At 41.2% G+C, this 21,842-nt stretch overlaps 2 protein-coding genes across 3 annotated transcripts in view; both read left to right on the plus strand.

Annotated features, from left to right (window-relative positions):
* Positions 1 to 13,653, plus strand: part of flot2b (flotillin 2b) — a 31,620-nt gene extending 17,967 nt beyond the window's left edge. The window contains exons 8-11 of the mRNA XM_020503204.2: positions 272 to 486; positions 800 to 983; positions 9,205 to 9,354; positions 9,655 to 13,653. Of these exons, the coding sequence (XP_020358793.1) occupies positions 272 to 486; positions 800 to 983; positions 9,205 to 9,354; positions 9,655 to 9,693 (588 nt within the window). The 3' untranslated portion in view covers positions 9,694 to 13,653. The remainder of the gene's footprint in view (positions 1 to 271; positions 487 to 799; positions 984 to 9,204; positions 9,355 to 9,654) is intronic.
* Positions 13,654 to 13,981: 328 nt separating this feature from the next.
* LOC109905686 (protein FAM222B-like) lies at positions 13,982 to 21,370 on the plus strand. Of its 2 annotated transcripts, XM_020503205.2 has the most exons (3): positions 13,982 to 14,056; positions 16,157 to 16,287; positions 16,468 to 21,370. In XM_020503205.2, the coding sequence occupies exons 2-3, from the start codon at positions 16,203 to 16,205 to the stop codon at positions 18,600 to 18,602; spliced, it is 2,220 nt and encodes a 739-aa protein (XP_020358794.1). In that variant the 5' UTR covers positions 13,982 to 14,056; positions 16,157 to 16,202; the 3' UTR covers positions 18,603 to 21,370. The 2 variants fall into 2 exon arrangements, with proteins under 2 accessions (XP_020358794.1, XP_020358795.1); XM_020503206.2 differs by lacking the exon at positions 13,982 to 14,056 and having other exon boundaries at positions 14,063 to 16,287.
* Positions 21,371 to 21,842: the final 472 nt, after the last annotated feature.

Raw genomic sequence — 21,842 nt, forward strand, 5'->3', positions numbered from 1 at the left:
GAAATTCCAGTCTACTAAATGATTCTATGATGTTGGTCCATCCGAGTCTTAATTATCATTAGGCGTTAGTAATTTAGGTAATGCGACATCTTACGTGATCAGAGAGCCTGGAATGAACATTGAATATAGCCCTAAGCAGCCAAATGCTCCCCCCAGCCAACCTTAACATTAAAACTCCTCTATCAACATAGACGGCCAAGTCATGATCCTGTCTCTCTGTCTGTGTGCTTCAACATGGACGTCATGTCTCTCTCTGTCCCTGTGTCTCCAGAAAGCGGAAGCTCAGCTGGCCTATGAGCTGCAGGCAGCTAAAGAACAGCAGAAGATCAGGTTGGAGGAGATAGAGATTGAAGTGGTTCAGAGGAAGAAGCAGATCACCATTGAGGAGAAGGAGATAGTCCGCACAGAGAAGGAGCTCATCGCCATGGTGAAGAGGCCTGCCGAGGCAGAGGCATACAAGATGCAGCAGCTGGCTGAGGGACAGAAGTAAGAACACCTTTTATATTATAACAGAACATATCCACAGTCTATTTCCCATTATACGTTTACCTATCTGTAACATACAAACTATGTCCTTCACTAGTGATTCCACTCAACTTTTGTGCTGTCTGTAATGCTTCAAGACAAAATAGATTTGTAGCACTTAATTTAACAGTGCAAAAATGTCCCGGTATTTACTAAGTGATCATGTTAAATGGTAATCACACAATAATAGCATATGAATTACATACAAATTGTTCGTTTCGGAAATCAATCTTGTTTACAATTTGTTCTGATACTAGTGTGTTGTGTCTTTCAGGATGAAGAAGGTTCTGATGGCCCAGGCGGAGGCAGAGAAGATCCGGAGGATAGGCGAGGCAGAGGCCTGCTCCATAGAGGCTATAGGGAAGGCTGAGGCTGAGAAGATGAGGCTGAAGGCTGAGGCCTACCAGCAGTATGGAGAGGCAGCCAAGACTGCTCTGGTCCTGGAGGCCCTACCCAAGGTAACACACTATGGATTTAAGTCACATAAGTCATATTGTGTTTATTGTTTTTAAATGCAGTGTATCTACATGTGTGTTTGTTTAGATTTAATCAGATTAAATCACTACTGCCTTGACGAGACCTTTATACAGATGTATTCATATTGAGGTAGTAATGTATAGATTTACTGTAGACACCAGTGTTGTAGTACTCAAGACCAGTCTCAAAACCATATATTGAGTATCTCTGTCTTGTCTTGGTGTCAGATTGGTCTTGACTCGGTCTCGGACAGTGAGTGTCTGTTTGCATCATAGACATGGATGGGCCTGGGTGGACAGAGGCCCACCCACTGGGGAGCCCTGGCAGGCCCACCCAATAAGCTTGATGTGGTTTAAACATGGTTGTGGACTGTCTTTTTTTTTTCTATTTAAAAAAAGTGTGATTTTGAGAGTGCAATTCTGAAAAATCTATGGCAAAACTCATAAAAAAAACACAGGATTTTTCACACAGGGTGCCTTTCCTTCACTGGGCAGGCTGTTTGGGAACTTCTTTGGCAAAATTAGAGTATATCCACTTCTCCAGGCACCACTACACCATTGCATAGGGACGATGGAAAGACAGCAGTCACACACAGCATGATGTTAACTTCTTGCGTCGAGCAATCTCGTATCCGGGAGCGTAATCATATCATACCATACCACTCATTACCATAACGCAACGTTAACTATTCATGAAAATCGCTAATTAAATGAAATAAATATATTCACTCACAAGCTTAGCCTTTTGTTATCAACACTGTCATCTCAGATTTTCAAAATATGCTTTTCAACCATAGCTACACAAGCATTTGTGTAATAGTATTGATAGCTAGCATAGCATTAAGCCTAGCATTCAGCAGGCAACATTTTCACAAAAACAAGAAAAGCATTCAAATAAAGTCATTTACCTTTGAAGAACTTTGGATGTTTTCAATGAGGAGACTCTCAGTTAGATAGCAAATGTTCATTTTTTCCAAAAATATTATTTGTGTAGGAGAAATCGCTCCGTTTTGTTCATCACGTTTGGCTAAGAAAAAACCCAGAAAATTCAGTCATTACAACGCCAAACCTTTTTCCAAATTAACTCCATAATATCGACAGAAACATGGCAAATGTTGTTTAGAATCAATCCTCAAGGTGTTTTTCACATATTCGATGATAAATCATTCGTGGCAGTTGGGTTTCTCCTCGGAAGCAAACGGAAAAATACATGCAGCTGGAGATTACGCAATAATTGCGATGGAGGACACCAAGCGAGCACCTGGTAGATGTATTTTAAAATGGTCAATCTTCCAATGATATGCCTACAAATATGTCACAATACTGCAGACACCTTGGTGAAACGACAGAAAGTGTAAGCTCATTCGTGGCCCATTCACAGCCATATAAGGAGACATTGGAACACAGCACCTTCAAAATCTGGGGCACTTCCTGTTTGAAATGTCATCTTGGTTTCGCTGTAGCATCAGTTCTGTGGCACTCACAGACAATATCTTTGCAGTTTTGGAAACGTCAGAGTGTTCTCTTTCCAAAGCTGTCAATTATATGCATAGTCGAGCATCTTTTCGTGACAAAATATCTTGTTTAAAACGGGAACGTTTTTCTATCCAAAAATTAAAAGAGCGCCCCCTATATCCAAGAAGTTAACCTCTCTGGGATATGTGGGACTGTAGCATCCCACCTCACCAACAGCCAGTGAAATTGCAGGGCGCCAAATTCAAAACCCACAGAAATCCCGTAATTAAAATTCCTCAAGCATACCAACTATTTTACACCATTTACACCACGAAAGCACACCAAACGATTATGTAAGGTCAGCACCTAGTCACAGAAAAACACAGCCATTTTTCCAGCCAAAGAGAGGAGTCACAAAAATCTGAAATAGAGATAATTAATCACCAACCTTTGATCTTCATCAGATGACACTCATAGGACTTCATGTTACACAATACATGTATGTTTTGTTTGATAAAGTTAATATTTCTATCCAAAAATCTCAGTTTACATTGGTGCGTTATGTTCAGTAGTTCCAAAGCATCCAGTGATTTTGCAGAGAGCCACATCAATTTACAGAAGTACTCATAATAAACATTGCTAAAAGATACAAGTGATATGCATGGAATTTTAGATCCACATGTCCTTAACTTCTTCTGGCTGAGATCCCGTTACCAGGAGCGATTTAACAACAACCAGTTATAGTACAGGGCGCCATATTCAAAAGAACAGAAATCTCATAATTAAAATTCCTTTAACATACATCTATCTTATATCGTTTTCAAGGTAGTCTTGTTGTTAATCCCACCACAGTGTCCGATTTCAAATAGGATTTATGGGGAAAGCACCACAAACGATTGTTAGCTCACCAACAACTCACTAAAATACACAGCCAATTTTACCAGCCAAAGAGAGAGAGAGAGAAAAAGCACATATAGAGATAAAATGAATCACTAACCTTTGATAATCTTCATCAGATGACACTCATAGGACTTCATGTTACACAATACATGCATGTTTTGTTTGATAAAGTTCATATTTATATCAGAAAATCTGAGTTTACATTGGAGCATTCCATTCAATTAGTTCCAAAAACATCCAGTGATTTTGCATAGCCACATCATTCAACAGAAATACTCATCATAAATGTAGATGATAATACAAGTTATACACATGGAATTATAGATATACCTCTCCTTAATGCAACCGCTGTGTCAGATTTTTTTTTTTTATTACGGAAAAAGAAACGCATGCAATAATCTGAGACGGCGCTCAGAACAACAGAAACCAGAAAATACATGATAAATGTTTCCTTACCTTTGATGAACTTCATCAGAATGCAGTCCTAGGAATCCCAGGTCAACAATAAATGCTTGATTTGTTCAATAATGTCCGTTATTTATGTCCAATTAGCTACTCTGGTTAGCGTGTTTGGTAAACAATTCCAAAGTCACTATAATGCGACAAAATGTCCAAAAGTTCCGTAAGTCAGTAGAAACATGTCAAACGATGTACTGAATCAGTCTTTAGAATATTGTTTACATACATCTTGAATAACGATCCAACTGGAGAATTATGACTTCAAATGAGCGGTGGAACGCAGGTCCTTCCCTTGTGAACGCGCATAGTGAAAGCATGGTCAACTCGTGGCAGTGGTGACTATTTCCTGTCTCATTCGACCCCCCTTCACATTAGTCATCACACAAAGTTCTATTGACTGTTGACATCTAGTGGAAGGCGTAGGAAGTGAAAACTCATCCATATCTCACTGTAATTTCAATGAGATCTAGGTTGAAAATCTGCCACCCCCAGAAAAAAATCCAAACAGGAAGGGGAACTTCTCAGGTTTTTGCCTGCAATATGAGTTCTGTTATACTCACAGACATAATTCAAACAGTTTTAGAAACTTCAGAGTGTTTTCTATCCCATACTAATAATAATATGCATATATTAGCAACTGAGACTGAGGAGCTGGCAGTTTATTTTACCTTTATTTAACTAGGCAAGTCAGTTAAGAACAAATTCTTATTTTCAATGACGGCCTAGGAACAGTGGGTTAACTGCCTGTTCAGGGGCAGAACGACAGATTTGTACCTTGTCAGCAGTTTGAACTTGCAACCTTCCGGTTACTAGACCAACACTCTAACCACTAGGCTACCCTGCCGTTTACAATGGACACCTTTTCATCCAAGCTACTCAATACTGCCCCTGCAGCCATAAAAAGTTAATGCAACCGCTGTGTCAGATTTCAAAAAAACTTTACGGAAAAAGCAAACCATGCAATAATCTGAGTACGGAGCTCAGACACAAAAACAAGCAATGCAGATACCCGCCATGTTGTGGAGTCAACAGAAGACAGAAATAGCATTATAAATATTCACTTACTTTTGATCTTCATCAGAATGCACTCCCAGGAATCCCAGTTCCACAAATGTTTGTTTTGTTCGATAAAGTCCATAATTTATGTCCAAATACCTCCTTTTTGTTTGCGCGTTTAGTACACAAATCCAAATTCAGGAGGCGCGGGCAAGTCCAGGCGACAGTTCTGACGAAAGGTCATATTACAGTTCGTAGAAACATGTCAAACGAAGTATAGAATCCATCTTTAGGATGTTTTTATCATACATCTTCAATAATGTTTCAACCGGAGAATTCCTTTGTCTGTAGACATGCAATGGAACGCAGCTAACTCTCACGGGAGTGTGCGAGACTGAGCTCATGGCACTCTGCCAGACACCTGACTCAATCAGCTATCATTCCCCCCTCCTTCACAGTAGAAACCTCAAACATGGTTCTAAAGACTGTTGACATTTAGTGGAAGCCTTAGGAAGTGCAATATGACCCCATAGACACTGTATATTCGATAGACAATGACTTGAAAAACTACAAACCTCAGATTTCCCACTTCCTGGTTGGATTTTTTCTCAGGTTTTTGCCTGCCATATGAGTTCTGTTATACTCAGACATCATTCAAACAGTTTTAGAAACTTCAGTGTTTTCTATCCAAATCTACAAATTATATGCATATTCCATGCCCCCCAGTCCCAAAGAAGTTAAAGGATAAGCAGTCCGTAAACTCAGACATAAGCCAGCAGGTCCCAATCATAAGAATACAATACCATTAAGTTTTTCCCAATTTAAATGTGTAACTATTACTTCCCATTGCATAATACATTTCACATTTAGCACACAAAGTAACCAGTGACATAAAGTTGAAAGTGGAATTGAGTGTTTTAACTACTTTGCAGATATAAAACAGACAATAATATTAGTCCAAAATATCAAATTCTCAGTTTTATGCTACAAAACCAACTACATACAAGGTTTTTAAAATGCTATATTTGACCCAACTTCCCATGACGTACACTAAGGCATTGTTGGCAGAATAGATGGATGCAGTTCAATGCATGATTAATATAATTCACCAATACATGTCTTGTTAGTACGAAAAATATTATCTGGTTGTAAATCACAGCTGGCCTAGTACATTGTTTGCTGCCTCCATTCGGACAAATGTAACTAAGGCTAGGAATATCAATACAATCAACCTAGCAAGGGCAATGATCAAAAGTCAGTCAATGTGGCTAATAGGCTAGCATATCTATTTATGTAGCAAGCTAAAAGCTTGCAGCTAGGAGGATGTTATGCCATTGGAGTGGGAGTGACCGACTTTTTCCACTCATAATTTTTCAGTGGCTATACACAGCTAGAGATGCAGGTGTCATTTGGTTAGCTAGCAAAAACTTGAACGACTGTTATCCAGTTAGCATATCTCTTGATTTGGCAAATTCACACTGGTTGTTTACTCTGATTTCAGAGCACTCTGGTCTGAGTGTGCCAGAGCACAGAACAACTGATATGACAGGTGTCAGTAAAAGTAGGCAAAAACAATTAATAGTTAGTCAAGAACGCTCAATAGGACTGTAAAGTTGCCAGATGTAAGAGGACTCCTGTGGTGTTTACATATTTTCAGAAATCCATTCAGGTGTATTTTGGCTTTTGGTGAATGCTTTCTAATGATCTAAAGTTGTGCTGTTGCAACTGCCTGTAAACACAGTCCAGTTCAAAATGAATAAAGGCAGGCCCTTGTGATGGCTTGTTTGTATGAAGGCCTTCAGTAGCTCTGATTGGCTATAGCGCACTGGTCTGTGTAGACTCCGGTTCTGGACAGGACAGATATTTTTATTCAGTTTTATCTACTGCAGTGTCTATTAATAGTCCAAACGCAAGGCCTCTTTCCCACTCTATAGTACTATAGAATTTTCACAACTGCCTTAGTATATGTAATTCCCAAACATTCTAAGAATTCATGAAAACGTGAAAATGATCATATCTAAGCGGTCGCTTGTCATAAAAAAAGTTTCATTCTTTCTGGGTGTGTGTATGAACACATTTTCATCAGATTTCATTTTGCTAAACTGCTTTCAGTTCCACTTAAAATGCAACACGGTTTCACACACGTTCTTTTCAAAGGGATGGCTAACCGCAAGTGCGCTGCAATAAAAAAAAACACAGTTCAACTCACCAGATGATGATGATTTGAAACGTAATTCTTCTTGAAAGTTATTATTGAAAAGGGAGAAGCTAACAAATTAGCAACATACTTTTTGATAACACCTACTGCAGCCGCTGCAAACTAGCCGACTTTTGAAATGGCACCGGAGGGAGACGGATTACCAGGACGTGTACTCAAAGCCAAGCTTCCTGCCATCCAGGACCTATATACTAGGCGATATCAGAGGAAAGACCCACAAATTGTTGTCAAAGTCTCCAGTCACCCAAGTCATAGACTGTTCTCTCTGCTACCACACGGCAAGCAGTACCGTAGCACCAAGTCTAAGACCAAAAGGCTCCTTAACATCTTCTACCCCCAAGCCATAGACTGCAATTAATCAACAATTAATCAAATGGCCACCCGGGCTGCTTCTTCCCTAAATAGTTATTGCATAGTTTGGAGCTGTGTTTTGGGTCATTGTCCTGTTGTAGGAGTAAATTGGATCCATTTAAGCGCTGTCCACAGGGTATGGCATGGCATTGCAAAATGGAATAATAGCCTTCCTTCTTCAAGATCCTTTTTACCCTGTGCAAATCTCCCACTTTACCACCACCAAAGCACCCCCAGAACATCACATTGTCTCCACCGTGCTTGACAGATGGCGTCAAGCGCTCCTCCAGCATCTGTTCTGCATCTCACGAATGTTCTTTGTGATCTGAACACCTCAAACTTAGATTAATCTGTCCATAACACTTTTTGGTTACTGGCCCAACGCTCTAACCATTAGGCTACCTGCCGCCCCTACCGTCATATCTGATCAATTTGATGTTATTTTAAAGGACAAAAATTGCTTTCTTTTCAAAAACATGTACAAATTACCTTGACTAACCTGTACCCTCACACATTGACTCGGTACCCCCTGTATATAACCTTGTTATTGCAACTTTGTTTCTTTTTTTACTTTCGTTTATTTGGTAAATATTTTCTTAACTCTTTTTTGAACTGCACTGTTGGTTAAGGGCTTGTAAGTAAGCGTTTTACAGTAAGGTCTACTACACCTGTTGTATTCTGCGCATGTGACAAATAGCTTTTGTTCAAATCAAACTTCATCTAGCTAGACCGTGGGAAAACTACAGCTCACTATTGAGCAGTGACCAGTTGGCCTGCAAGAAGGCAGAAGTTTCCATATGTTTTTGTAAAAACAGTCCTACCCATTAAGTCAAAATGTGATTGGTTGATTCCACTGTCACTCCAAATTTTGTCCTAATACAGTTGAATCCCAGACACCTTTATTTAGCCTATCCAATGGCTGATTTGTAGCTAGCTAGATTTAGCTCCCTAGAGATCAGTGAAGTTAAAGACTGATTGGATTTTTTTCCCCTTCAGTGTTAACCCTTTCCAACAAAAACTGAAGAGATTAAATCAGAACATCATTGAAGATAGTTATATAATTATCATTATTGTATTATAATCATTATTTTATAAATTCTTAGCCCTTCTCTGAAGGTGTAGAAGGCCCGTTGTTCCCCACTGTGTTTGGGTTAGTAATAATTTGTAGAGTCGCTATATTTTCCATCAGCATGCATTTTTTCAGTATTCTGAATGTCCAAAGAATCCATATGTTCTGAAATATGAACACAGAAATACTGGACATTTTTAACTCTTATTATGGTGGTGATTTGACACATGGTGGTTTTGAATTTGACATTTTTCTGGTCTGTCTTTGACTCGGTCTCGGACCCCTTGTCCCTCTCCCGGTCTCGGTCTTGGCTCTGACTCGATTTGCTCCGGTCTTGGTCTTGAATCAGTCTCGCTTTAGGTGGTCTTGAACACAACATTGATAGACACACTCATTATCATGCCCCCAGGTAAACCTAGTCACATTGAATATTAATAAAGCAGTAATAAACAGTTAATCTCGTCACTGTAATAATGACAAGCCAGTGTTTGACTTTTATATGTTTGTTTCTTTCTGACTGGATAAAGTACAGTAGTATCAGTCATAACCCACCAGTAGTTATCTACAGTATCTTTGTCAGCCAGTGTTGGAGGTGGTAGTACAAGTGGCAGATTACACCATTTTAAAGTGACTCACAAGTGATTTGTTCAACCAGAGGTTTACATCAGTTGATGTAATATGACATTATGTGTCTTGTGATGTGATGTGAGCACAATACATTTAAAAAACATCTCAATGTGCCCGTGTCTTCCTAGATTGCAGCCAAGGTGGCGGCACCGCTGGCCAGGACCAATGAGATAGTCATCCTGAGCGGGAAGGGCAACCGTGTGACTGGGGAAGTGAATCGCCTCCTGGCTGAACTTCCAGTGTCCGTCAACGCCCTCACTGGAATTGACCTATCAAAGGTAATTAGGGGTGTGGTCTATGGTGAAAATTGTATGTGAAACATATATTAGTGTGTCTATAGAAATAGAATTACACTCATTATTGCTGCCAGATGGTCCACCTATCATGGAACGTTGACTTGAATAGAGTGGTAATGTCTGTTCTAGTAATTCTATGAATTGGCTAATATGTTGCATAGGATCCTAATGGTGCTGTTGAATTTTCCAGCCTACATGCAATTTTTTCAGAAATATTGAAATTAAACCTTAGAATACAATATTTTTTTCTAACCTAAATTGTTTTTGTTTTCTACTCAACAGATCCCACTACTGCAGAAGATGACCTATGCTCAGGCCTGAAAACACTCTCCCTTCTACTCCGATATCTGTTTTATGCACTCCCATAGACTGCCTTCAATACACTTAAAATTATATATATATACACACACACACACACAGTGGGGATAACAAGTATTTGATACACTGCCGATTTTGCAGGTTTTCCTACTTACAAAGCATGTAGAGGTCTGTAATTTTTATCATAGGTACACTTCAACTGTGAGAGATGGAATCTAAAACAAAAATCCAGAAAATCACATTGTATGATTTTTAAGTAATTCATTAGAATTTTATTGCATGACATAAGTATTTGATACATCAGAAAAGCAGAACTTAATATTTGGTACAGAAACCTTTGTTTGCAATTACAGAGATCATATGTTTCCTGTAGTGCTTGACCAGGTTTGCACACACTGCAGCAGGGATTTTGGCCCACTCCTCCATACAGACCTTCTCCAGATCCTTCAGGTTTCGGGGCTGTCCCTGGGCAATACGGACTTTCAGCTCCCTCCAAAGATTTTCTATTGGGTTCAGGTCTGGAGACTGGCTAGGCCACTCCAGGACCTTGATGCTTCTTACGGAGCCACTCCTTAGTTGCCCTGGCTGTGTGTTTTGGGTCGTTGTCATGCTGGAAGACCCAGCCACGACCCATCTTCAATACTCTTACTGAGGGAAGGAGGTTGTTGACCAGGATCTCGCAATACATGGCCCCATCCATCCTCCCCTCAATACGGTGCAGTCGTCCTGTCCCCTTTGCAGAAAAGCATCCCCAAAGAATGATGTTTCCACCTCCATGCTTCACGGTTGGGATGGTGTTCTTGGGGTTGTACTCATCCTTCTTCTTCCTCCAAACACGGGGAGTGGAGTTTTGACCAAAAAGCTCTCTTTTTGTCTCATCAGACCACATGACCTTCTCCCATTCTTCCTCTGGATCATCCAGATGGTCATTGGCAAACTTCAGACGGGCCTGGACATGCGCTGGCTTGAGCGGTGGGACCTTGCGTGCGCTGCAGGATTTTAATCCATGACGGCGTAGTGTGTTACTAATGGTTTTCTTTGAGACTGTGGTCCCAGCTCTCTCCAGGTCATTGACCAGGTCCTGCCGTGTAGTTCTGGGCTGATCCCTCACCTTCCTCATGATCATTGATGCCCCACGAGACGAGGTGAGATCTTGCATGGAGCCCCAGACCAATGGTGATTGACCGTCATCTTGAACTTCCATTTTCTAATAATTGCGCCAACAATTGTTGCCTTCTCACCAAGCTGCTTGCCTATTGTCCTGTAGCCCATCCCAGCCTTGTACAGGTCTACAATTTTATCCCTGATGTCCTTCCAGAGCTCTCTGGTCTTGGCCATTGTGGAGAGGTTGGAGTCTGTTTGATTGAGTGTGTGGACAGGTGCAGTTAATACAGGTAATGAGTGGAGAACAGGAGGGCTTCCTAAAAAAAAGAACAGGTCTGTGAGAGCTGGAATTCTTACTGGTTGGTAGGTGATCAAATACTTATGTCATGCAATAAAATGCTAATTAATTACCTATAAATCATACAATGGGATTTTCTGGATTGTTTTTTTAGATTCTGTCTCACACAGTTGAAGTGTACCTATGATTAAAAAAATTGCAGACCTCTGCATGCTTTGTAAGTTCGAAAACCTGCAAAATCTGCAGTGTATCAAATAATGGTTCTCCCCACTGTATATATTTTTTTTTATATGAAGTGGAATTTTTTTTAACCTCTGGTGCCTTAATTTCTACAGGACCAGAATATCTGCATGTACTGCTGCTCCTTTATATGCTCTATGTATCTTCGAGTTCACTACTTTTTTAATCATGGAAGCCTTTTACAATCAGTAGATCACATGGGATGCATTGTTATCATTTAGCATGAACTGAGCCTTTTTTTGTTTAACTTGTATACCTCTCTAGTCTCTACCTTACCATGTAATTTCAGTGAACAGTTAGCTGTTAAGAGCAACCTCAGTGATTTTCTTCCAATGGTGTACTCACCTTGCCAATTATACACTTCATGATTACTGAATCATTATCCATTCTTGCTATCGCGTGATTATTGTATAGGTTATGGAAGTTACTGTACTCTAATGTATATAACTTTTAATTTAACTGATTTCATTTGTATCCTTTATGATGAGTTATGGGTCTTTGCAATCAGGTGACAAGTTGTATGAAGTGCTACATAAAATAAGGTGCTTACTATCCTCAAATTTATTTAGGCTTCTACTACAAAACTCTGAGTAACTGGGAATTCTTCCCACTCAACAAGCAATCATGTGTTTTCATTTAGTTGTATGTTGTAAAAAATATGTTTAGTACATTATTCCACCACTTTAATTTATAGCAACAATAATGGCCTTTTTTATTTATTTTACTAATCACAGAAACCTGATTGCCAGACCTTTATTTCTTTGGCTACGATGCATGTTTCTAATTTGGCTCAAAGTAAGTTGAAGTACTGAATTGACTTGAAGTTTGAGGGAGAGATTATGAACTTTGTGGGATGCTATGATCCAGGGTAATTTATTGAGAGATCTCTTTGCCCTGGAGAAGGTTCAGTATGTGAAATATTGAAGGGTTTTTGAGTCAAGAAGTAAAATGGTGTTACTCATAGCCAAATACTAATCATTGCACCTTATCATTTTTTTATCATTTTTTATTATACATTATCATTTTTTTTATATATATAAATTTTTAAAAACATGAGCTGGGATATGTTTAAAAAATGAGTTTGTTCATTCTGTTGATTTCTTAATTTCATGTTTCATTTGATTAGTGTGACTTGACTATAACATTGACAGACACTTGTTTTTTTTTTGGGGGGGGGGGGGGGGGGGTTGCAGTTTTATATAGTAATATGTCAATGTTAAACCATGTAAGACAGCCCTTCAGGTTCTGTGCACAATGTAATTTTTGCTAAAGATAACTTTGTATATCATACACTTGTCAGAGAAAGATATCACTCCTGTTCAGACAATGCTATTCAATGTATTTAGTAATTTATCTTGCTTTTAATGAAATATAATTGTGAAAATGGGTGTATGTGCTGTTATACTATTGTCATTCCACATTACCTCCATGTTTATGATCTGTTTGTTGAGCTCATTCCAAGACGGATAATCACAATCTGATTATATTGGCTTTTTTGTGGAGGTAGACTAACTTTCTTATTGTTTAGTATCACTATTTACGTTATAATCTTAAACAAGGTGGAGAGTAGCCCTTTGTACAAGGATGGGGAAATGGTAGGTCTTGTTCATTTTTAATATATGTGGATGCCATCATCACTGATTTGGTGACTTGCACTATTTAACATAAGATCATGGGAAATGGCAAACCAAGATGGGAAAAGTCCAGCTGTCATGTAAGTAGACAGATTCTAACTTGCTCAGTGCTTTTTTTGTAAAGAACATCAGTTCTCAAACAATGTCCAATTGGAAAAAAGTTGTCCTTTCCCCCTCCCAGACATATTGTAACATTCTTTGTAATAAGTCAAATGAAAGTTACTACTATGAAGGACTGTGAAACTGTAATGTTTATTTTTTGCTGCCCTCATTGATTTGACTCATTGCCAATGTAATTTTTCTAATACTGTGAAAATGTGTCAGTTGTGTAGCAGCTGTAATTTAGATTTTTGAGTTGCATTGTGGCTTCACATCCAAATGCATTGTTCTGGCTAAGCATACAATTTGTTGACAAACCACTGAAGATATTGTATGTTTGATCCAGAGGTAATTTGGAAATGTGCTTTTGTCATTTTTGTGTGAGAATCATCACTTTACTGTTGTGTCAAATGTAGAGATAATCATTCACAGTGCATGTACTTATGCCACCAGTTTTGTGGTAATGTATATGTTTTTTCTCAACAGGACACAAGTGATCCTACATGTGTGAATGTTATTCATCTGTAACATTATATAAAATTACCATATTTGTCTTCATCTGTCATTCTAATAAAATTACAACAAATAGTTGTGCTGTTTTTCTAATGGCAATGTAATAATTCAGTAGACAACAGGGTGGGTGTACATCATAGATATTGATATATGGTCTGGGGTGAACAGTATGATCAAAGCTGGCTGACACATTCATGGCATGTAAAACCAGTTAGTAAAGTATTGCATTCTAGCAAGACTAACTTGAGCCAAGGTCTGTCATTCATTCAATCAATCCTTATCATAAATCGTTTTTAAAACCTCTTGCATGAAGAATCTCAGCACTTCCATCTTTTGTCTGATCACCAAGGAAAATTAGTCAGGCATTCAGTATGCACACCTAAAATATACCGAATAAAGGTCCTAGAACTCCGGGTGCCTAATGCGCATGCCTTCTCAAAGTTTCTGTTGCAGAAAGCAAGCAGCTAAAAAAGCATCGGTGAGCTAACGTCATAACCAAAATATCGATGTTCGATCATCTCGCAAGAATGTTTTCTCAAATAACTTTCTCTTGATTTCGCGGGGAGAATGTATTTTGCGTATAATGACTTTCCAGCGTTTCCTTTTGCAAAATGTTTACTTCAGTAGCTATCAGACGCCGGTTATGATAGCTGGCTAACGTTAGCTAGTTAACCTAGCTGATCGCTAGCAGCACAAAGAAGTGTTCAATGCTTTGTGGTGCTATGACTCGATGTATTTAACACTAGCTTGTTTGCTCGCTATATTGCTTGCTTCTTATCAACTGACTAACTTAATGGTTAACCTATCGTGTAAACAGTACGTTAGCCTAAGCAACGTTACTGATTAGAACTACAATGCCTGTGTTATGTAGTTTGTTTGGAAAAATGTAAGTACTTTTTGGCACGCTAATATTGTGTAGCTAAATAGTTAGCGCTCATTTACATTTTAAGTGGTCTATTGACAACTAGACGACAATGCTACTCAACGATGACACCAGCTAGTTTGTATTTAAGGTCTTTGTTCATAACTAGTTATATTAATGTCCTCGCATTCTAGATCAGAGAAACCCTACCCAGGCCAGAGCCAACGTTGAATGACTTATTGATATTTACGCAATGATGCAATAACATTTATGGTAGACCTAGTCATCAGACTGTCTGAGTATATTTATTGTAACTAGCTCCATCCTTTTCAAAAACTGGTCAGCTGGACACTAATCAGCTACAGTGTAAGACTTTGCATTCTTGAGTCATTGGGACTTCTGGGTTCTGACAAATTTAGCTTTGTTCCAGAACCGAAGGGTGTTCTGTGTGACGTTAAAGCACCATTACATACTTTAAACATCTGTCCTGCATCGCTTAGTATTGTAAAGCATTTACATTATAGTCATTTAGCAGACTCTGATCCAGATTGACTTACAGTAGTGAGTGCATACATTTTCATACTGGTCACCCACTATTGGCCCAGCATCATTAGGGATTGGCCGGATTAGGCAGTCATTGTTAGTAAAAATGTGTTCTTAACTGACTTGGTTAGATAAATAGGAATCGAACCCACAACCCTGGGGTTGCAAGTGCCATGCTCTACCAACTGAGCTGCACATAAGCACTAGACCTGAGCTCATTTTCCCTGGCTAAACAAACATTTCGGTACACCCGCAATAACATCTAAATATGTCTGTGACCAATAAAATTTGATTTAAACCAGCTGGCTAACTGAACTATGCTAGTTTTCAACCTCATTACCAAACTTCATATTCTGTACTCTCAACTTCAAAACTCCTTTGCTAGTTATACAATCATGTAACTAAGTCATTTGCTGGAAAGAAACTTAAATTGTATTTTGTTGAAAAGTCATGACCGTTTCAAGGTATGTCGTAAGACGACAGTTGGCGTAGGATATCATTGCTACTTAACTCTGATCCAAGTTCAGTTTTGAGATCCACCATCTTCATTGGCATAAGGTTAGCTGGAAGTATCTGACTGGTCTTGGAACTGTGACAACAGGCAGCCTCTCCCCGCTTGGCTTGATGGGATATGTAGGGATTTTTCCATATGTACACGGTCTTGTACCCTTAACCTTTTTTCAACTGACTATTGTAGTTGTTGATTAAATCTGACTTTACTGGATTACTCATTGATAATGTTGAGTTAATTGACTCAAGAAAACTTGACAAAATATCAACTCTACCCATCGCAATGGCTAAATTACTTCTGGAGGCTAAGGGTCTGTGGAGCTCCTCACCACTCTATGGGCCCTGGTCAGTAGTAGTACACTATACAGGGTGTAATTTGGGATGCAGACACAGAGATTGGTGGAGCCAGCTTGAGGTTCTCTAGCCAGTAGCCATCATGCAGTATGTCCTGCTGTGCCCTGGGAAAGGAGAAAAGGCGTCTCCATCTTAAGCCCCCTGCTCTGTCTGTCTAGCGGCAGGCAGGGTGTTTGCTGTAAAAGGCTGAGGCACAAATGCGGGCTGATTACCAACTGACTGCCATTTTAGAAAGGTTACAATGTACAGGAAATAAATAGCCTTATGGCTGAGTCATTTTACATGGTCAATGTGGCGTCTCTCTCTCAGCATGGTGAGGAGAGTGTTTCCCATGTTGCATTAGTGGAAGTGTGACATGCTGGCCTGTCTGCCAGCATCATCAGGTGACCCTACAACCCGATTTCTCTCCCACACGCAGATGAACACTGGACTTCAGCAATGTAAGTGTTTTTATCTGATAGAATTGAATACTATAGTTTCATAGAAATCTAAAATCAGTTTCCTATTCATATTTCTACTTAATGAGTTGTAAATCCTTTCCAGTCACTAGTTGAATGAAGAAACTTTGGTTATGCAAAAATTCCTTGTTCTGTCTCTCTCTGTCCTTCTTTCCATCCTAGGGGACACTACACAGAAGATGAGATCTGCCAACTATCCAACCCCAGCAGAATTAGATGCCTTTGCTAAGAAAGTCGCCAACAAGCCTCTGACCATAAAGATCTTCCCCAACAGTGTCAAAGTACCTCAGAGAAAGCACATCCGCCGCACAGTGAACGGGTTGGACACGTCCAGCCAGCGCCACAGCCCCTACCAGTCTCAGGTCAGCAGCACCAGAGCGGGCCTCCTAGCCGTCCTCCGCACGACCGGGAAAAGCGCCCTCAAAGACACAGACGGCAGCCAAGCCCATCTGCTTCCCAAAGCAGCCATGAACCTCCACAGCAGGTCGCACGTCGCTCAAAGCTCTTTAAATCTCCCCGAGCCTGTCCCCCACCTCCAGGGCATGTCCCAAACCCAACACCAGGCATTGAACCAGAAACAGGGCGTCTCCCACCCACATCCACAGCATGCTGTGCAGCAGCACAACATGGCTCATCGTGTGACTTCACAGCCACAGAATATTCCTCAACCTAAAACTTTACAGCAACAGAGCATGGCCCACCCTCAAACTTTACAGCGGCAACCAAGCTTGTCCCAGCTGCAAACTGTACAGCAGCAACAGCAGAATCTGGCGCACCCCCAGAATATCCAGCGGCAGCAAAGTCTGCCTCACACGCAGACTTTACGACAGCAAAATCAGACTCGGCCACAAACCTTACAGCAGCAGCATCTTTTTCATCCTCAGACGCTGCAGCACCAGACTCTTCCTCACCAACAAGCTTTAGTACAGCAGGCTGTGGCTCAGGCTCAAGGTCTCCGACACCTGCCTGACTTAGCCCAGGCCCAGCCTCCACCTAGTCTGCAACATTCCCAGGGCATGCAGCACCCCCAGAGCCTGTCACAGCCTCTCCCCCAGGGCCTCCGGCACCAGCCTGACGTAGCCCAGTCCCAGCCTCCACCCAGTCTGCAACATTCCCAGGGCCTCCCCCCATCTCAGCAGTTCCCCCAGACCTCCGGTGCCGGCCCTGGCCCGCCCTCTGCCCTGCAGCCCCAGCCAGGCCCCCCCTACGGCCCCAGGAAGCTGCCAGACGCAGACGTCCCGCCAAACGTAACTGTATCTACCTCCACCATCCCGCTATCCATGGCGGCCTGCCTGCACCACAAACGGCCGGGCACAGACCTGAGCAGCATCATGCACCAGATCAACCAGTTCTGTCAGGCTCGGGCCGGAATGGGTGCCACCTCGGTGTGTGAGGGCCAGATTGCCAACCCCAGCCCCATCAGCCGTAACCTTCTCATCAATGCCAGCTCCAGGGTCAACACACCCCACAATCTGGACCTCCTTCCCTCCTGCCTGCTGGGCCCCACAGAGAAGGCCCCTGAAGAGTCCCAGGGCCCTGCTGGTGGCCTACAGCCCAACATAGATGTCATGAACAGGTTGCCACCTGCTTTCCACACTGATGTAAAGCAGCAGTTACAGCAGCTCCAACAGGTTCACCAGCAGCAACAACATAATCAGGTACAGCAGCTCCAACAGGTTCATCAGCAGCAACTCCAACAGCAACACTCCTGGAACCAGCACCAGCTGGCTCACATGCAGCACCTGCCCGAGGGAACCAACCCCAGCAAGAACCCCAGGAGAGAAATCCCCTCTGGGCCTGTCTTCCCTGCCAAGACCCTCAACTATCCCCACGTGCTGCTGGCCTCGCAGCCACAAGCCTTCTACCTTAAACACCCATCAGACAAGACAACCCCCTCGCCCTCCGTAACCGGCCCACCGGGTGGCACCATGCCCAGCTACACCAACGGGTGCTACCTGCAGGCTCCATGGGGCAGTGTCCTACAAGCAGGCAAAAGTGATGGTCTTGGCCCTCTGGATTTGGCCTTCCAGGGGGGCCCGTCAGGGGCCTCCATAGACTGCAGTACACCAGGATCACAGTACCGACCAGGAGCCAGACCCGGGTTCCCAGGTTCGGGTCAGACTAAGCTGATGAAGCAGAACGTGTCTGATTACCTGGCTGGGGATTTCCAGGCATTCCAGCATAACCCAGGTGCCATGGGGAAGATGCATAGGCCCCCCATGGGTAGAGCTCTAGCCCAGGGCCCAGAGCTAGGCAACGGTAGAAATATCCCCGCTCATCACCCAGGCTATAGATAGATAGCAGTCTTCACCTCACCAGTTGTGTGTCATGGTTGGTGAATGATTCAAGATTATAGATAGATAGATGGCGGTCTTCACTTCACCAGTTGTGTGTCATGGTTGGTGAATGATTCAAGATTATAATCAGGTGTCCACATGTTGTAGAGTTCTTGCAAGTGATCAATTGAATGTTCTCCCTAGTCGGTTGCTCCTGCTCTCAATTTTTAATCGCTGACTTATGTGTTTTAAAAGTAGGTCCTTAGCCCTTAAAGGTATCTGTTAAACCTTAGTGCCAGATGAAGGGCTCTTGATTGTTATTCTAATGATGAAGAATACTTACTCATACAACAACATGGACATCTGCTTCTTGTAGTATTTTCTGGAATACTCTATTGTGATCTAGGACTAAGTAAAGAACCTAGTAGGGCTACTTCCTTTCCACATAATAATTACCATAGTTATCCCCAGGTTGTCATGGAACCAACCACGCCCTTTTACAACATTAGTGGCCTAATAGCTGCCAATGCAGCGGCTGAAAATGGGGTGTTATTTCTTGGCCTATGTTTACATATGAATGGGTATTTTTGTATGCTAATATGAATCAGGTTCATGTCTGAGTATATTCTTACTTCAATCTCTCCCAATATAGAGTAAGGTACTGCTACAACCATTTTGTCCTGCCCTCTTGTGTGTGATAAGACCTTAAGACGGATTTCTTTTGAAGTAGTTTTTAGTTTTTTTTTATCCCTACCTTGTTCTTTTACTCAAATTAAATTGTCTCTACTTGAATTTCTCCAGTGACGCTTTCAGTATGAGGACTTAGAGAATCGAAATGTCATGGTAAACATTTACAAAAGGAACAAAACCTCCCTTTGGGAAAAACATTGTCTTTTGAATAATGTGAACCCAGTAGGATCAATCCCCTGATCTTGAAAGGAATGGTCTGTGTTTGCTTAGACCAAATTGATCACTTGCAAGTGTGCAAGTACAACCGAACATACCGGAGAGTTAAAATATTTATTTGTTTCACCACTATACTACTGTAAACAAGTGAATGGATTCCTTGTGGATCTTTACCTGTTTGGGGGTTCTGGTAAGCTGAGGGGTATCCTACGAAGCAGGTTTGAAGAGTTAGCGAGTTAACGTTGGTCAACTGAGTCTTAATGAAAAGTATGGCATTCGACTAGCCATGTGCAACGTGCAGTTACAAGCCTGCTAGAATTAGTGGCAGGTGTATGAGCAATATCCACTGTCGTAGTACGGCTAAAGACTGAGCTTGAATGTGACGCTAACAGAAGCTGGTTCGCTTCAGAAAACAGATCTAGCTTGCTTGTTGGGATACCTCTTTTCATTCACTTGCTAGCCTAACCCTAACTGTATTGTCTCTACTACCTAGAAAGGAGAACCGAGGTTCAGTCCAGTTATTTTAAATGCAGGTTACCTCCTCATGCTTGTCGATGGGTCTAGCCATAGAAATATAATTACGTCTAAGTAATGATATTTCTATGGGTCTAGCATGCTGCGTTTTTCCTCAGTTTAATTTGGCTTACTCTTTCCTCCTCCCTGATAACTCTTGGGGGAAAAAGCCTTAAATGTTATATTAGTTACCTTCTACCTTAAATGTTGACTTTTTACACCATGCCGGATTTCCTTAAACAGTGCATGGTGTCGCATCCTATATCGAAAATTGTTTCTGCATATGTTTTCATTTAAGGCCATTGTTAAATTGCTAAGTGAAAGTCCTCCTTTTAAAGCATAATAACTATGAATAGTGTTAAGCAGAGTTTCATAGGTGTGTGGCACTGGGCTGTAACTATGGTCTTTGGACTACGTTTCTTTCGTTGTTTCTACGTGACAAATGCCCTACACTAATTTAGTTCCTAGCTCATTTATTTATTTGAACACTGCATCCTGAAGCCATATGTTTTTCCACACGGGTGCCATAGGTAATGCATATGATCAGACACAAAACAATGCAAACTGATGTCTCACAACTAGCTGCATTCAGTAAGCGATGGAAAGGTTAAGTCATAGAAGTACTCTTATTTATAGGGGTTATGTAGCCTTAAAGGCGCTACACCTTTTTTTTTTTTTTTTTGCATTGTCATTCAGAAAATTGCCATAATATATCTGCAGTACTAGAGGAATGATAAGTGTTTCACAGTATTACTTACCTGCCCGCCAGTGCTGTTATAAACACCTATTGATTTCTACCGCCAGAGTGGCATCTGTCAAAATGGGAAAGCTGTTTTGACTTTGCCTGTGTGGAAATCGGGTCAAGCAGCCAATGTAAAAATGTCTCTAATTTCCTGGTTGCTAAACTTCTACACGATTCGCTCATTTTCAGTTTGTGAGAAAAACAAGCACTGAATAGTGGAGGGAATCATTGTACCATCTAAATTGCTGTGAAATATCGTTTTAATAACAAAAAAATGTTTTTACAGCTGTTTAAAGCTGGTGGACCAAAACCGAAAGTAAAAGGCTCAAGCGTGTGTCTCCATGTTGTGGGGGAGATGGTACATTTGTTTTGAATGCAGCCTAGTGCTGTTGCAATTCTCCTAGCTTCCACATAGGGGAGATGTTCTGTGTAGCACCTTTAATGTTATGGGTTGAGCTTTCTTCCCTGAGGGCAGTAGCTAGATTCTGTTTGGCTCTTACTACTGTTGTGTTCCTGATGTGCCTGGCCCTTGAAGCTGCTATTGAATTCTAATCTGAACACACAAGAGTGTGTGTATAGTAATGATGTATGGGTTGTACTATTGGAATAAAGGTTCCTATTTATAATGTGTTGTCATGGATTTTTGAAATGCGAGATTGTAAATCTGTGTAGTGGAAATGGACCAACTGTTGCTGCAGTGAACCAAGCGATGTACCTGTTACATTTGACCTGATTTACTTGTTCTATAATGTTGTACAGCCATGTTACAGCACGAGAACGTCAGGTTTACAGTTACACTTTCTAATATTAAGCCCATCGGAGACATTTCATATGAAATAGTATGTGTGGGTGTGTGCGAGAGAAAGGGTGTAAAGCCTAGATACTTATGCACATCTATCCATTTTGGGGGGGGACCAAGCTTCTAACTGAAACTACTGATACTGGACAGGCGTCCGCGTTTACATACCACAATGATTCCAGACAATGTTGGGAGTCTGAACGGCTGCTGCTGAATCACTGACCAAACTCACCAAGCCTTCCCCTCAATCATAATCACCATGGCCCAAAGCCTAGTTACATTCTATGTCTGAAATGGCATC

This window comes from Oncorhynchus kisutch, linkage group LG15 (genome assembly GCF_002021735.2).
Source record: "Oncorhynchus kisutch isolate 150728-3 linkage group LG15, Okis_V2, whole genome shotgun sequence".
Lineage (NCBI taxonomy): Eukaryota > Metazoa > Chordata > Actinopteri > Salmoniformes > Salmonidae > Oncorhynchus > Oncorhynchus kisutch.